A 16,576-nucleotide genomic window follows, 5' to 3' on the forward strand; every position below is an offset into this window, starting at 1 on the left:
AATTTGTTATAACAGTAGTTTTTAGTTCTCGTAATGTTTCACCATTTTGTAAATATATTAATATAAGCAGAAATGTATTGTACAAATGCATATTGGTTTGTACAAAAAAAATTCATCTCATGTTTTTTCAGATACATAAATTTTAAACTTTACAATATTTCCAATTGAACACACAAGAGTAGCTTCAGAGGAAATTAGTTAGATTAATTCAAATCAGAAAACACTAACAGTATCACATATTGACGAATTTGTGAGATTTTAACCATTAAAAATAGGTTATCCTCAGTACACTAACTAATCAAGTAACATCAATCATGTTCACAACAAAACTCAAATTCATTAACATTTATTGAGAGTTCCAACAGAAATGATTGTTTTTGATACAAAGTTTGAAGCATTTACATGACAAACAAGGGGAAACAACAAAATGAATAACAAAGGGAAGCGATACTTTTATAATAATTATACAAGTAATGAAATCACTTTCAAAAAGCTTGTGTGACAACACAGGCACTTCACAAGTTAGAAAAAAGCATCTCTTGCAAGCGTACAAGGGAGTGATGATAACAATAACAACAGCGTTAACACAGAGACAGACAAATGTACATGGGCAAATGACAGCTTATTTGTGTTCATGAACATGAATATCTAAGTCTAAAGGAACAAACGCACATACAGCTTGTCTTGAACATGAGTAACAAAAATTCACTGAGTATTCAAAATATAAACAATTATTTCTTAGTACAGGAGTGTACCTCAGGGATGAAACACATTCATTGCTTCTAGCAATAAAAACATTCAGAATGAATTATTGGTTCTTTTAAAAAATGATGAGCGGCTTACATATACTTCAGAAATTAACAGTGGCATAAAATGTGTTATTTTCAGTGAAAAATGTTGTCATACTTGTCAGCACAATAAAAACATTCTTGTTCCAGAACGGATGACTCCTACCTGCACACTAAAAACTTGAATCAATACGGAAAAATGTAAGCTTTACATGAAGAGAGAGATAGTGTTGTTTGAGGGTCAATATACATTTATGTTGAGCAGAAGTATGACTTCAAATAGAAGACCTGGGGAACAAATAATCGAAACAGACAGTGTAGAAATAACTAAGGGAAAAAATAAAGATACATCAAAGGAAAACTCAGAACAGAAAACTGATTTATGCTTATACTACTCTCTTGTGATTTGTACAAAAAGCTGCTTGCTTATTTCAACATTAAAATTCCAAACACTCTGAATATATTTTTTCACAGAAACAAAAGTTAAAAATCAGTCAATTCAGATTAAATACAATTTACGTATCATTATGAAAAATAAAAACTATTACCTTAAAATATACATCTTCGGAATAATTACTCTTCAAATATGAAAATGACTACCTGTACAATCCAAATGATACCAGTCACACATCTTTCTTAAAGACACTATACTGACATTTATTGAACAAGATTAGGATAAAACATGTTAAAACAGCCCTGTGGCTCTTCAGATCATTGTGGATGTTCCACTCACAATGTTACTATTAAGTGGCTGTGAATACTGCAAGGGTAATTGCATTCTGTTAACTTTTGGTTTCCCTGATGGATTGAAATTCGGCCGTCCTCGTTTCCAGTATGGAGCTGATCTTGGCTTACCTTTGCCATTCACTAGTCTATCCTTGTGCTTCCTAGAGCTTAGGTGCTGTGGAAAAAAAGTGTCATATAAATTGAGGAAAGAGAGACTTTAACTTTACAACAAATGTATTTAGAAGTGAGCATATAAAGGTAGAAAGAATGTAATTAGTACCTGCAACAATGAGCATTATTGTTATGATATACAATCTTAGAAGACTGATTGTCATCCCAAATCATAATACCTATAGGTGCAAATCAGCACAGCTCTCTAGACACGATTGTAATGATGATGGTATTTTGACAGTTTTCTTGGGTCTTTCAATAGGATGTTTAATGTGTGTTTGTATTGCCCAAAAACTGGTTGTACAAAGTTTCTTGTGGATATGGAAGGGTGTGGAATGAGAAAGAGGGAGGGTGACACTGGGTCCTGGAATGTATCCTTCTCTTTTTTGATTCACAATAAATATAATGTGCCCATCTGACAGATGGTTCACCATCAACAGTGTCAGTGTGATACTGTCAAAAACACTGTAGTTTAATCCAGAACATCAGTCCACAGTCTGGTGGTCAGAAAATGTATGCCATCACTTTGTTTATAAGCCAAACCTTTGTGATGAAAATCTATTCCAACATCATGATGTAAAAAGGGCAACCTTCAGATGTGGCTTAGAACCATCAGCTATACGGTGTAGTGATCTACACCTCCAACAATGTGGGTGGTGCACATCTCACATAAAATCTTACCACTGAATAATTGTTAATTAAAAAAGTCAGTCCATGTTTCTTCAAGGAGCTGCTTTATGGACACCATTACAGGTGACCAAATTTTGGTGCACCTTGAGGTAGATTAATATCTGATGAGACTGAAAGACGTAAGTCATCCTTAGAAGTCCTTGGGAGAAAAATGATATAGACTTTTTCCTCTTATCTTCCCAGAGCTAATTCATTTGTGGGCTGATGGCCTGCCTCTATTAATTAGACATCACTTTCCTAGTGTGACATTTTTGTTGCAGGGTAAGAAATTTTACAGTATTGATCAGTAGCCTAAAATTTTCTGTCTTTTAAGGTGTCTTCTGTGATGTCAAGTCCTCTCAAATCTCTCCTTAACTCTTCCAGCCATCCAATGGAGGTTTTTAAATTTTCGAAATGGAATTTTATTTTTTTTTTTTTTTTGTTAGCCTATTGTCAGTCTTTCTGTGAATATGATCATAAAACTTTACTCCTCCTTATTGTGTCTGTGCATGTTTCCATATTGCTGTACAAATATTCATATTTATCCTCTTTGTCTAGTTGAAATCTTTGTTGTTTTGTGGTCCTAATTTTTTTCTTTGTATTTTCCTTTATTTTTTCCAGTTCTTCTTGTTAATCTCCTTTATTCACAGAAAGGCACTCAGATTTGCTTCCCATTCAGTTACTGCTGGTAGTGTGTAACTTTTGCCTAGAACAATACTGATCTTTCATTATATCATTTTTGGGTGAGATTGTTTGATAATTTTATTTTCTTTAATCTTTCCTTGCTTATCATGTTATTTAATCCATCTGATTCTCTCCATTCGTCCAAATACCTAACTTATCAATTCTTTTTATTTTCCTTGGTGTGTTTGTATATATTTTTCTCTGTTGTGCTTATTTTCAATGTATTCCATTTCTCATATGATATTTATAATTCAGTTTTAGCTGCTATTTTGTAAGTGTTTCTGCCATTAGTACATTTCTGTCTAAAGTGAGACACTTCAACTTGAATTTTCTTCTTCCTTGGCGCAGTTGGATCCCTTTGATGTTTCTCTCTCATAGTTCTTTATCTCATTCTCTAAGAGCATCAGTGAGAGGCTACTGTTCTGCCAAACTCCAATGTTAATTCGAAAGGCTTCGGAAACTTGTTGCAGGATTTTTTTTTTAAAGACATGTCTGTTCAACTAACTGTTATACATGTTGGATCAGCTGTTGGGAATGATATGAAATGTTATATTATCCTGAAACATCAGGTATGTCAAGATCACTTGTAAACCTTTTCACTGATTACCGGTTTTGAGAGATCTGTTACAAGATTGGATGATGACAGCACAGATTTGTTGCAACTGGTAATCAATAAAAAGATTTACAAGCAATCCTGGTGTATCTGATATCTTAGAACAAAGTATCAATTGATTAACTCGTGGTTTTGTTGATACCTGCTTCTTCTAGTGTAGGTATACTGTCTGTCTGTCTGTCTATCTATCTATGGAATTGTGGTTGTTTATGAAGTAGATGAAGGCAACGACTCTGTTACATTTCTATATTGTCCTTTTAATGACACACTACACTAGTGGGTAGTGGAACTAGATGGTTTCAGAGAAAATGGCAAATGGCCAAAGAATCAAGTGGATGACGGCAAGCCAAACACCAATCCAAAAGAACAAAACCAACAGGAATTCAAACGTAAGGCCTACAATCGTCAACAGTGTACAACCAAAGCATGAATAGCAAAATGAGAGGAATCACCAAGACAAGGATGTCACTGTGTGTGAGTAGTAACAATGGCGATTGGAAAGCTTCAGATGCATAAACGCAACTGACCGAGGAATGCGCACTCACTTTACTCGTTACCTACACTGCCAGTTGCCAACTCACACAGTGTCCATGCTGCCACTGGCATGGGTGTGAAACCATACAACTCTGAACAGACAATGCTGGTGCATGCATCTGGATACTGATGTTAAAGTCAGCAATGATACCAAATCTCTGCCACCTTTAACAGGTGCACTGGGACAGAAATGACCAAATCTGTGCTTCATTTGCCGCGACAAGGGGGAGCATTGTGGGGTAGTGCTCCCAGTGCCTCTAATGGCATCTCAGTTTCCACGTTTTATTCCCATGGTGTCTTGTATGCCTGGTCCACTTGAGTCTGTGGTTGCTGCTGAGGCATTGAGACCATCAGTGACTGCGGTGATGGAGGAAGTGACTCAACCTTCATGTGTTGCCAGTCCTTACCTGGTTCAGCTGTCAGTTTCTACTGCTGGTGATGATGATGATATGGGTGGAGGTTCTAATGCCTCTGTGGCCATGTTCCAGGTAGAACCTGAGGAGCACCAGCAGTCTGTGAGGATGGCCAGAAAATGTGATCGTCAAGAGGGGTATGTGATGGCTGCAACTGGTTTCATTATTATTTAAATGATGAATAACAACTGCAGGTGTTCCAAAAACACTGAAATTACTGTGAAATTGAGTCAAACATTTCTGCTTCCCAATTATCAGTTTCCATTATATCAGTGGTTTTTATTAGATAATAAAACCATTAGTAGATAATAAACAAGTCCCAACAAGAGTATTTTGATGCCTATTACGTGCACATACATAAAGTGCAAAAATGCAATGAGGTATCCTATATATAACTTTATAGCTTAAAATGTCATTTCCCACATTTTACATTTTCCCGCATTTTACACTACTTTTTTGAAGTCCCTAGAAAAGTGTAAAAGTGGGGTTTCACTGTAGTTCAATGCATTCATCATCTACACATACTGTCTTTCCATTCTAGCATTAATAGTCTTATTCAGGTCTTCCATGGTAAACTGATTTAAAACATGGTAGACTCTTCTTCTTTCTCCTTTTTGTTGCGTGTAATCTCATCACATAACTGCACAAGTCCCTCTGAGAAAACTATTGAGATGTTTAACCAATCAAATCTCCCTGGCAGAAAAATTTGCATATCCTGTGGGAACATGATAGGAATGAAAGTATCAAAATGTCCATTAAATAAGACTGAGTAATCAGTGCACACCAAAATCTTAATTACAAAGATAAAAACTCAACAAGTGAATTTTGCCTGGCAGACAGAACTTGATATAATGGATGAAGAATAGGCTTTCATTACTTAAAAAAGATCCTTGATAATTGTCATAACTGATAAAACATCTGCTGAACTCATGTCAACTGTGCATTTTCTTTAAACCATGGCCAAAAGATGGAATACAGCTCTAATCATGCTATTTAATATGTATATCACAGTTCTCACATTGTATGAATGAGTGAAATGAAAAAAATCTTTTTCCTTTAATTCAGTAAAAACAAACAGCAAATGGCAACTAATTCTGTTCTATAACGAGGTTTCCTTTTAAAATAAAGTCCTTGATATCTGAATGTACTGCACTACTACTTTTTCAGAAGCATTTAACATCTCAAACATCATGTCACTGTAGAGGTGTATAATTTGGTTAATTCCCTTCTTACACGGAGTAAAATAGCTTTAAAATTAGATTATGCAAGCACTTTTTTAATGAAAACTAAGGAAAACGTAAGTCCCAATGGTATGGTTGGATCTGAACCATGCTCTTCCCAAATCCAAGACCAGTGTCTTAACAACTGCACTTCTTCATTCAGTCGAAGATTTGTGACTGACTCCTTTGATCGTATTTTTCCAACATATAAAAATACAACTGTTTGAAGTAACTCATAATATGTCATTAAGAAGCAGAATGAAAACACTGTAATCTATGACTAAGTTCACATAACATTGTGGCCAATTTATGCACAAGATATCTTTTGCATTTAATTTATTCATACAAGACCTTAAAAGGAGACCATCCGGCAATTGGATTTTTGTAATTTTTAAGGTTCCATATCAGTAAAATAACAAAACTTACAGGATTACTTTATTGTCCGTCTTTTATATGTCCATCTGACTTTTAAGAACCCTTTTTCTCAGGTATGGATGGAGTTATTAAGTTGAAATTGATGTTGTGCACTAAGGTATACAGCCCCTGGTGATGTGAAAAATTTAAGCTCCTGAGTCAAAAAGATATGGCTATTATGTCACATACTTCTATACTCGCAAACTCACTTATTGAAACCTAGAGGGGTACCTACCATTGACTAGAATCATAAAATTTGGCAAGAAGCCAGGTTTCAAAGTACAGGCAAAGGAGAAACTTGTTAATTTTTAATTAATCACAAAATAAATTTACACTTTGTTGTCTATCTCGTAAGAGCCCTTCTACTCGGAGAAGGGTGCAGGTAGCAAGTTGAAATTTATGTCAATTACTAAGGTCTATGGTCCCTTGGTGGTGTAAAACATTTAAGCTTCTAAGTCAATGCAATTGAAAGATACAGCCATATAAATTGATGGGAAAAAATCGTAACACTAAGAAAGAGTTGTGTTAAAAGTTGGTAGGTGTGTTTCTACATCTGAAAGATGATGTCTATTCAAATTTTCCACCAGTTGCATAAGAGTGACGCTACTAGCACCATTATGAGCATGCCAATATGCCAATGAGGTTTGCTTTAAATTCATGCTGTAACAGCCTTGAGCATAAGTCACTTTTGAGATTTGACTGGTGAGTTATGTTAGCCAAGAATGCCTTTCAGGTGACACAGACACCATTATCAACACCTCACTGTTTGAATGGGATCTTGTAATACAGCTACAATGAGCTGGACATTCCCTCTGTGATATTTGAGAAAGACTTGGCAGGAATGTAGCCACTTAGATGATTGCTGGCAGCGATGGTTACGAGAATATACAGTCGCAAGAAGACTGGGCTCCAGATAGTTACATGGCTCTACTGAGACGGAAGGTCATTTGTGTTCAGCGTATGGCTCTGGCACATCATACTGCATCTACAGCAGTAATTTGAGCAGCGTGTGGCACCACAGTGACACAATGAACTATTACAAATCAGTTCAGAAAGCCTACGTAAATGTAAAATCTATCAAATATTTTCTAATTATTGTCAATTAAGTAGTATATCTAATCATAGTTTTTATAAATCTGCATGTCTCCTTCTTTATTCTTAATTATCTATATTTTATAAAACATTACATACTAAATACATTTTACTATTAGTTGATGGCAGTTGCCTTTGCTTATTGCCTTTATGAAGAGTTAAAGACCGTTGACCAATTTAGAAGCTGCATCTTGTGAAATCATCTCGACAGGTGCTAACAGCTTTTTCAGCACAGTCAATCACAGTTAGCAGACAACAGTGTGTTCAGCGTGTCTACATACTTGTAAACAAAAGTGCTCCAATTAGTACAGTCTTGTGACATGTATTTTTACCTCAAGTAAAAAACTTCATTAAGTATCTATACAACTGATTGAAGCATCTGATAGAACAAGGATGTGAAATCAACGATAGAGAAGACTTCATAAAAATCCATTTAACTACTCATCCCCTGCTGTCCTCTCCAGGCTTCGGTGAAACGATCAGGTACGTGTGATTTGCTTCAAAACTTGCTGCTGAAAGAGATATCTTCATGAACATGAATAAGTCTCCTTTTCAATTGATGGATTGGAGGGCCATTGGAGGGGGGAGGAGGGTGTGGTTTCAGCAGCATTAAGTGTGAGCATAAAAATGCAACATTTGTACGGTGTGCTCGATGCCATGAAAACTATTGTTTTCACAATGTTTATCACTCTGGCACATGTTTGACCACATCTGTGGTATAAAACAAAGGCAAAGCTAAATATCAAGTATTTTATTTTTCATTTTTGATTTCAGAATTTAATTTGTGATGTTTCCTTACTTTAAAAAATCTTTATTAACAATGTTTTGTAAAATTTCAATAATTAAGAATTTGTATTTACAATAAAAATTGGAATTTTACAAGCTATAAATAATTTGAAACAAAAAGATGTGCATTTTCCATAAAAAATTATGAACAGAAGTGTTAATTGGCATATATTTGATAAATTTTATATTTTAATGATTTAAATTATGCAGATATTTGAACTGAAAGGGAGAAGGATGACAACTAGTGAGATTCAAACCAGTAAACCGTCAATTACCTGATTACCATTCTCTAAAGCTACAAAATGAGTCATGAGACTCATGGATAAAACATTTAGTGAATTAAAATTTTTCAGAAAACTTCAAAATTCATTTTCTCAAGTCTTTTTGAGAGTTGCATCAAATTACTTGGCTAATTGCTATTTGAGTTCTGAACTTCACGTACCATAAATACAGGGACATTCAATAAGTACAGCAACATATTTTTTCTCTTTCTGAAAGGGGGTTGGTTTTATTCAGTATTGCAATAAATCATATTATTCCCCAATCTTTTGGCTAAACAACCTTATTTTTCAACAAAATCTCTGTTCATTGTGACAGCCTTATGCCACCTTATTGGATGGACTTGTATCCCCGTCCCCGCATCATACCACTATACTGGTTGATATCGGAGCTAACATCTTGCTGCATCAATAACTTCCTGACGATCCACATATGGTTTCCCGTGGAATGCAGCCTTCACCAGACCAAACAGATGGAGGCCTAAAGATGTGAGATCTGGGCTGTACAGAAGACGAGGAAGGGCAGTCCACTGAAGTTCTGTGAGCTTCTTTTGGGTGCGCAGGCTTTTAATAGGCCTTGCATTGTCATGGAGAAGGAGGAGTTCATTTTATTGTGATTCATCGATTACCTCAAATGAGAGTGTTCGCATGTTACAACATTGCAAGAGTCACAGATAAGTGGGGCTGGCCAGCGCGCAGGAGTTCGGTTAGGTTTGCGTGACCTTGTTGAGATGATTACAGACACCTCAATGAACGACTCACCACACTGTTGTTCACTGCCAGGACTCCACAGACATTCTGCAAGTGCCTTTGAGTATCTGTGATGCTCTGGTTTTGTGCCAAAAGAAACTCAATGATACCTCTCTGCTTAGAGAGCACCTCTGCTGCAGACACCAAGCACTGCCATCTCTTTGAGCTTTGTGAAACTAAAGAAGCTAAAGCAGTACATTTGATGACGTCCCACAACAAATTCCACAATTTTTTAACTGAGAAGGTGTTGCATTACTTACTGGCAAAAAGAAGAAGATTAGTGGTTATTCTTTAGCAAAATTCTGATGATCTACATATTGCTTGTAACTGTTAGAATGTCTAATAAAAAAGTGTGTGAGATAATCAAGTCACCATCTCTGGTTTCATCATCGACAAAACAATGTTATCAAAGCCACAGAAGTAAAGTTTACAGTGTTATTTTCTATTAGCTCTATTCCAAATCTCTTTGGCCTATCATACTCCACTCCTGCTCAAAGTGTTTGTATTCTTCACAGGCTTGCCCAACTTTCATTTAACTATTTCTCTGGAAATTTTTTGTAGACAACATTTCAAATTATTTTTAATGTTATTTTCTTTGGTTTCACTTCTTATCACTACATTCAAGTGAAAAGTTGCTTAAATATAAATATGAAAAATTTATCTGCAAGTTTAAACATAATGGAAATTCCTGGCTGGAACAATATGTACAATAAATCACTCACCTATAGCGGATCAGCCGAGTACAGAAACACACAAACCAAACAGCTTCACAGTAGCTTTTGAGCACTAGTTCTTTTTCTAGTTAAAGAACACACATTCACACAGATAACTACACAGACATCTGAACTTTCACTCCCATGGCCATTGCAACAATGATTATTAAAAGCAGTTACCTAAGCTCTTGCAGGTGGAGATGGAGTAGGGAAGAATATGAGGAAGAGTCAGCAGGAAAAAAAAAAAAGAGAGAGAGATTCGAAAAATACAGGGTCATTTTATATTCGCAGATTAAACTATTTCCTTTGAGTTCAACATTTTTACATTGTTTAATGGATTATTATAGTGGCCTTCTTACATTATTTACAGATGAAGCTTTGGCCACTGAAGTCTGGTACAAAGTTTATTTTGAAGAATTCTGAAGGGTAGAGCTTAGCAAACAATACTTGTGTTTGAATAGGCTTGACATTTCCCAATACACTGAAGCGCTCAGTACAGTACTGATCTTCCTTGAACAATCACATGACCTATGATTTGTGGCGCTAATGCATGAGATAGTCACAAATCTGTGAACTAGACACTAAAACAAGCCAATGATCTGCTTAAAAATTGACAATTTCGTGAAACACATGATGAAATAGCACTAAATTCTATCATCTTACAAACTCTTGTTGTATGTGAACAACTTTGTAATAAAAGTTCTCGTACATATATGGATACTGTGTACAAACATTAATGCTGCTTTTTAAGTAAAGATAACATTCAAAAGCAGAAATGTTGTCCTTCAATAAACATTACTCGATTACAAACCCATATCAACATTTTACTTGATTATGTGAGACTGTAATGATTTACTAAGTGGTTTGCAAATGAGAAATTTGGTCACTGTTCATGTATTGGAACAGAAGGTGAAAATGATACCAGCTTTTAACCAGCTTTTGAACATAATGGTGACATTCAGATGAAACATGAGGGAAAATTAATACAGAATGAAATGTCTTAACAAACAAAAGAAATCATATTAAACTGACTCTAATTGCTGTCACGAGAATAAATTACAGCATCAAGACCCGTTGTGATGTTAGTACCAACAGATGTCACCAGATCATGAGATGAGCGAACGTTTGAGAATTGGACTGAATTGTGATTGCTACCTTATCATTACATACTGGTTGCTGTTGTTACATATGACCTACACACTAGAAGATATTGCCATCCGTGTTTCACTGTTGCTCAAGCATGGTGCTATGGAATAGTTACAGGGGAAACTAGCACCAACTAGGCTGAGAAGTGAGAACTACGACAAGTGTGGGGAGGAAGGGAGGGAGGGTGTTGTGCAGGCAGCAAATTTCTCCATGCTATCAACCATGGGAATCTACATTGTACACTTTGGCTTTTTGTGAACATCTGTCACATTTAAACTGCAGTTTGCCTGAATTCAATCATACTCAGAATTGAACTGGTATTAAAATTGGATACATACGCAAAAATATCACACATTTCTACAGGAAATGGTAAACTCTAGAGTGAAGCTAGCTGCGTAGATAGTGTTTCATGCAGCAATGTTATCGGCACTCATTGTGAGGTATGATGGGAACTATAAGGTGTGTGTCAGCTGTTTGTTCTACAAAGCCATTAAGAGAGCAGCAGGGAGACAATGTATTTGGAACCAAGAGACATTGTGGCATTCTCACGTCAGTACAGAAGCGAAATCTGCTGTTTATTACGAAAAAAGGAAGAAAGAGGCCGTGTTCTCAGGTCCCATCATAACCCCAAATTTAGAAATTACAACATATTCGGAAGAAACAGCCAAACATTAGTGGCAATGAAGAAATAAGTTTCACAGCTGTCCTGTTACGATGACGATGATGATTTAAAATAGCGATACCACAGACGACGAGCTAACTAGAAATGAAGGAGTTTAAATAATTTATATTTGTTTATTGCTGGTGAAGAATATGGTTGGGATTTTCTAGGTCAGGATGATAATGAGTGATCAGAGGAGTGCTGGTCAGTAGGTGGTTAACAGGTTTACAGGTGTCAGAAGAGAAGATGGCATGGGAGATTTATTTATGGATGGATAGGATATTGTGTGTCAGTAAAGGGTCTGGTAAGGTTATTGGTATACTTAAACAGCTTCTGCTTTCAACTAGATGCACCATCCACAGATAGTGAGGCTGTAAAGAAGAGACTTTTTGACATGGAATGAGTTACAGCTGTTAAAGTGGAGGTACTGTTGGTGGTTGGTGCATTTGTTATGGAAAGACATATTTATGGAGCCATCAGAGAGGAAGACTGACATTTAGAAGGTGGTTCAATGAGTTGAGAAGAACCAAATGAAGCTGATTTGGGAATACATGCTGAGGTTATGGAGGAAAGAGCAAAGGTTGTCCCTGCTGTGGGTCTAAACCATGAAAATGTCAATGTATCAGAACTAGATGAGAGGTTTTAGGTGTTGACTGGATAGGAAGGATTCCTGCAGATGGCCCATAAATAAGTTGGCATAGGATGGTACCATGCGAGTATGCATGCCAGTACCACATATTTGTCTGTAGATTTGGCATTGCAAAGTGAAATAAATGTGGGTCTCACAATGTGGCTAGCTAGGACGATCAGGAAAAAGGGTGCGGCTTTAGTTTGAGGCGGACAGTGGGGAAAGTAGTGTCCCATGGTCACAAGATGTGGGGGATGTTGGTGTAGTATGGGAGATGTTGGTGTACACTGATGTCGCATCCACAGTGACCAACAAGTGTCTGGTGATAACGTGACAGGAACTGTGGAGAGGTGGTGACGAAAGATTCCAATGTCTCGAATGTAGTATGGAAGGTTATGGACAACAGTTTGGGTTGCTCAACAAAGGACCATTATATGCAGCACCAATGGAATGACCAGCAGGGAGGTGTGAGGGGTTGGGTTGCTGGAGTTTGGGGAACAGGTAAAAGGTAGGTGGGGGATTGGGGGGGGGGGGGGGGGTTGCAGGTGTGTAGGAGCAGATGGATTATCCTGTGCCAACATACACTCCTGGAAATAGAAAAAAGAACACATTGACACCGGTGTGTCAGACCCACCATACTTGCTCCGGACACTGCGAGAGGGCTGTACAAGCAATGATCACACGCACGGCACAGCGGACACACCAGGAACCGAGGTGTTGGCCGTCGAATGGCGCTAGCTGCGCAGCATTTGTGCACCGCCGCCGTCAGTGTCAGCCAGTTTGCCGTGGCATACGGAGCTCCATCGCAGTCTTTAACACTGGTAGCATGCCGCGACAGCGTGGACGTGAACCGTATGTGCAGTTGACGGACTTTGAGCGAGGGCGTATAGTGGGCATGCGGGAGGCCGGGTGGACGTACCGCCGAATTGCTCAACACGTGGGGCATGAGGTCTCCACAGTACATCGATGTTGTCGCCAGTGGTCGGCGGAAGGTGCACGTGCCCGTCGACCTGGGACCGGACCGCAGCAACGCACGGATGCACGCCAAGACCGTAGGATCCTACGCAGTGCCGTAAGGGACCGCACCGCCACTTCCCAGCAAATTAGGGACACTGTTGCTCCTGGGGTATCGGCGAGGACCATTCGCAACCGTCTCCATGAAGCTGGGCTACGGTCCCGCACACCATTAGGCCGTCTTCCGCTCACGCCCCAACATCGTTCAGCCCGCCTCCACTGGTGTCGCGACAGGCGTGAATGGAGGGACGAATGGAGACGTGTCGTCTTCAGCGATGAGAGTCGCTTCTGCCTTGGTGCCAATGATGGTCGTATGCGTGTTTGGCGCCGTGCAGGTGAGCGCCACAATCAGGACTGCATACGACCGAGGCACACAGGGCCAACACACGGCATCATGGTGTGGGGAGCGATCTCCTACACTGGCCGTACACCACTGGTGATCGTCGAGGGGACACTGAATAGTGCACGGTACATCCAAACCGTCACCGAACCCATCGTTCTACCATTCCTAGACCGGCAAGGGAACTTGCTGTTCCAACAGGACAATGCACGTCCGCATGTATCCCGTGCCACCCAACGTGCTCTAGAAGGTGTAAGTCAACTACCCTGGCCAGCAAGATCTCCGGATCTGTCCCCCATTGAGCATGTTTGGGACTGGATGAAGCGTCGTCTCACGCGGTCTGCACGTCCAGCACGAACGCTGGTCCAACTGAGACGCCAGGTGGAAATGGCATGGCAAGCCGTTCCACAGGACTACATCCAGCATCTCTACGATCGTCTCCATGGGAGAATAGCAGCCTGCATTGCTGCGAAAGGTGGATATACACTGTACTAGTGCCGACATTGTGCATGCTCTGTTGCCTGTGTCTATGTGCCTGTGGTTCTGTCAGTGTGATCATGTGATGTATCTGACCCCAGGAATGTGTCAATAAAGTTTCCCCTTCCTGGGACAATGAATTCACGGTGTTCTTATTTCAATTACCAGGAGTGTATTTACAGGCCATCTGGAGAAATCCATTCAACATCTAAAACCTCTTGCCTGGTTCAAGCTCACTGATGACACTTTCATGATCTGGACTCATGGCAAGGGCAACCTTTGCTCTTTCCTCCATAACTTAATACCTATCACCAAATCTACTTTACCTGGTCCTTCCTAGATGTTGATCATCAACTCGTAGATGTCTCCATAAGCACATCTGTCATGTCAACTGCATCAACCACCAACAGTACCTACACTTTGACAGCTGTTACCCTTTCCATGTCAACACATCTCTTCCTTACAGCCTCACCATATGTGGACACTGCACCTATGGTGGGAAGCAGAGCTGTCAAAATATACTGATAATGTTACCAGAGCCCTTACTGACAGACAATATCCCACCTAGCTCATCCCTAACAAATCTCCCATGTCATCTTCTCCTCTGACACTAGTAAACATGTTAACCAGCCACTGAAACAGTACTCCTCTGATCATTTGGTATCACTCTGGCCTTGAAAAACCTTGAAAAACCATATCCTCCACCAGTGTTTCAACCACTTCTTGTTGTACCCTGAGATGAGGGACATTCTACACAAAAGCCTACCCAAATCCGCAAAGTAGTATTCCGTAACTCTCCCAACTTACGTAATATCCTACACCGCATGGGTCATTCCCTTGCTGTCAGTCAAGTTACAATACACAACACATACATTCACCCACCACCTCCTACAACAGTCCAGTCACAAGCATTTTCTACCCAATAAAAGGCAGGGTCATGTGGGAAAGTAGCCATGCTCAGTTACTGTACAGCTTTCTATGTAGGCATGACAAAGTAACCAACTGTATATTCACATTAATGGCCCCCACCACACTGTCACAAACTGCAAACTTGACATCTAGTTGCTAGGCACGCTGCACACCATATAAAAAATGTCTTCAATAACTGCTTCACTATGGGGGCCATTTAGTTACTCACTTCAAGCCCATGTCTCTCTGAACTATGCAGATGAGAATTGTCTATTCAACATATACTGCATGCTCACAATACCCCGACGCAAAACTCTGCTAACCTGTTCCCATTGCTTCACCTCACTTTTAACCTTCTTTCTCTGCGCCTCTCGAACCCCTACACCTCAGCAACTGCTTTCAATAATACAGTATCAATAACCAGTCTTGCTGTGGCCATGGGAGTGTACTTTTGAGTGTATGGGTGGTTGTGTATGTGAATGTGTGCATTTTAGCAAGAAAAAGTGCTAGAGCTCAAAAGCTGATGCGAATGTTGTTTTCTGTTACAAGCATATTTCTGTACTTCGACACTGATCTGCTATAGAGCACTCCTTAACTGCAACTGTTATCTTAAGAGAAACATATTTCTATAGGTTACAAATGCCACTGAATTAGTCTTACATATGTTAATTATACAAAAAAGAAAATTCCCTTGAGAAAAACTATAAAATTACAAGGAGATAGAATGGTAGCCAGTACTGACAACAGACACACATACAGCACAAAAAATTGTCCTACCTTTTTGAACTATTAGTTCCTTCCTCATCGCAGGATAGAATTTTTTTGTACTTTCACATATATCAATCAGCAGTACAGTAATTTTGCTCCCTGAAGGTTAGTAATGTCTTGTAATTTTATAGTTCTCACTTCTGTTTGGAATTCTACCCCCCCCCCCCCCCCCCCCCCGCCTTTTTTTTCTTACTAATACGATACACACCTGCTCCAGCTGTATCTCGGAGTTCAGGGAGACACTACAAGTATCACAGTAATATTTGTTCACCTTCGACCGTGTTCCATCTGGAAGTTTATGCACGCCGGGAGGAATCTTGAACTCCACATTTCGTACTGCACCTGTCAGCACCAATGATATCAATACTATCTATCTATCACATCAGGAGGTGGCTGCATAGAACAGCACTGATGGGATAATAAATCAGATTGATAGGCATAGGTACTGAATGAGTTAAAGAAAAAAAGAGAAAAAAATTCGAAGCTAAATTTTTAAACCATTTACACTGAAACTACAGACAGAACAGCATTTTCCAAGAAAGACACACAACATATAAACATGGCATGACTAATATCTGCAAGAAATTTACCCAACTATTAGTTGCTTCTAGCTGTAAATTACTGTTATGAAATTGACACAGATTTTAAATAGCAAATCATAACAAAAAGAATAAAAAATGTTATTTCTTCGAAACTAAAAAACTGTTGTGATTAAATACTCAAAAAAGTTAATTGAGAAAGAATTTGGTTTACTCTAAAAATTTATTTTTGCATATGACGAT

General features: G+C 38.7%; 1 protein-coding gene across 4 annotated transcripts in view; it reads right to left on the reverse strand.

The window, feature by feature from the left end:
• Nucleotides 1-307: 307 nt before the first annotated feature.
• LOC124777478 (zinc finger protein 346-like) overlaps nt 308-16,576 on the reverse strand; it is a 146,685-nt gene continuing 130,416 nt past the window's right edge. For 2 of the 4 annotated variants that reach the window (XM_047252913.1, XM_047252912.1), the window contains 2 exons: nt 16,003-16,136; nt 308-1,689 (listed from right to left, as the gene is read on the reverse strand). In XM_047252913.1, the coding sequence (XP_047108869.1) occupies nt 1,495-1,689; nt 16,003-16,136 (329 nt within the window). In that variant the 3' untranslated portion in view covers nt 308-1,494. The remainder of the gene's footprint in view (nt 1,690-16,002; nt 16,137-16,576) is intronic. The other 2 variants (XM_047252911.1, XM_047252909.1) reach the window with 2 other exon arrangements.

Source organism: Schistocerca piceifrons, chromosome 2 (genome assembly GCF_021461385.2).
Source record: "Schistocerca piceifrons isolate TAMUIC-IGC-003096 chromosome 2, iqSchPice1.1, whole genome shotgun sequence".
Taxonomy (NCBI): Eukaryota; Metazoa; Arthropoda; class Insecta; order Orthoptera; family Acrididae; genus Schistocerca; species Schistocerca piceifrons.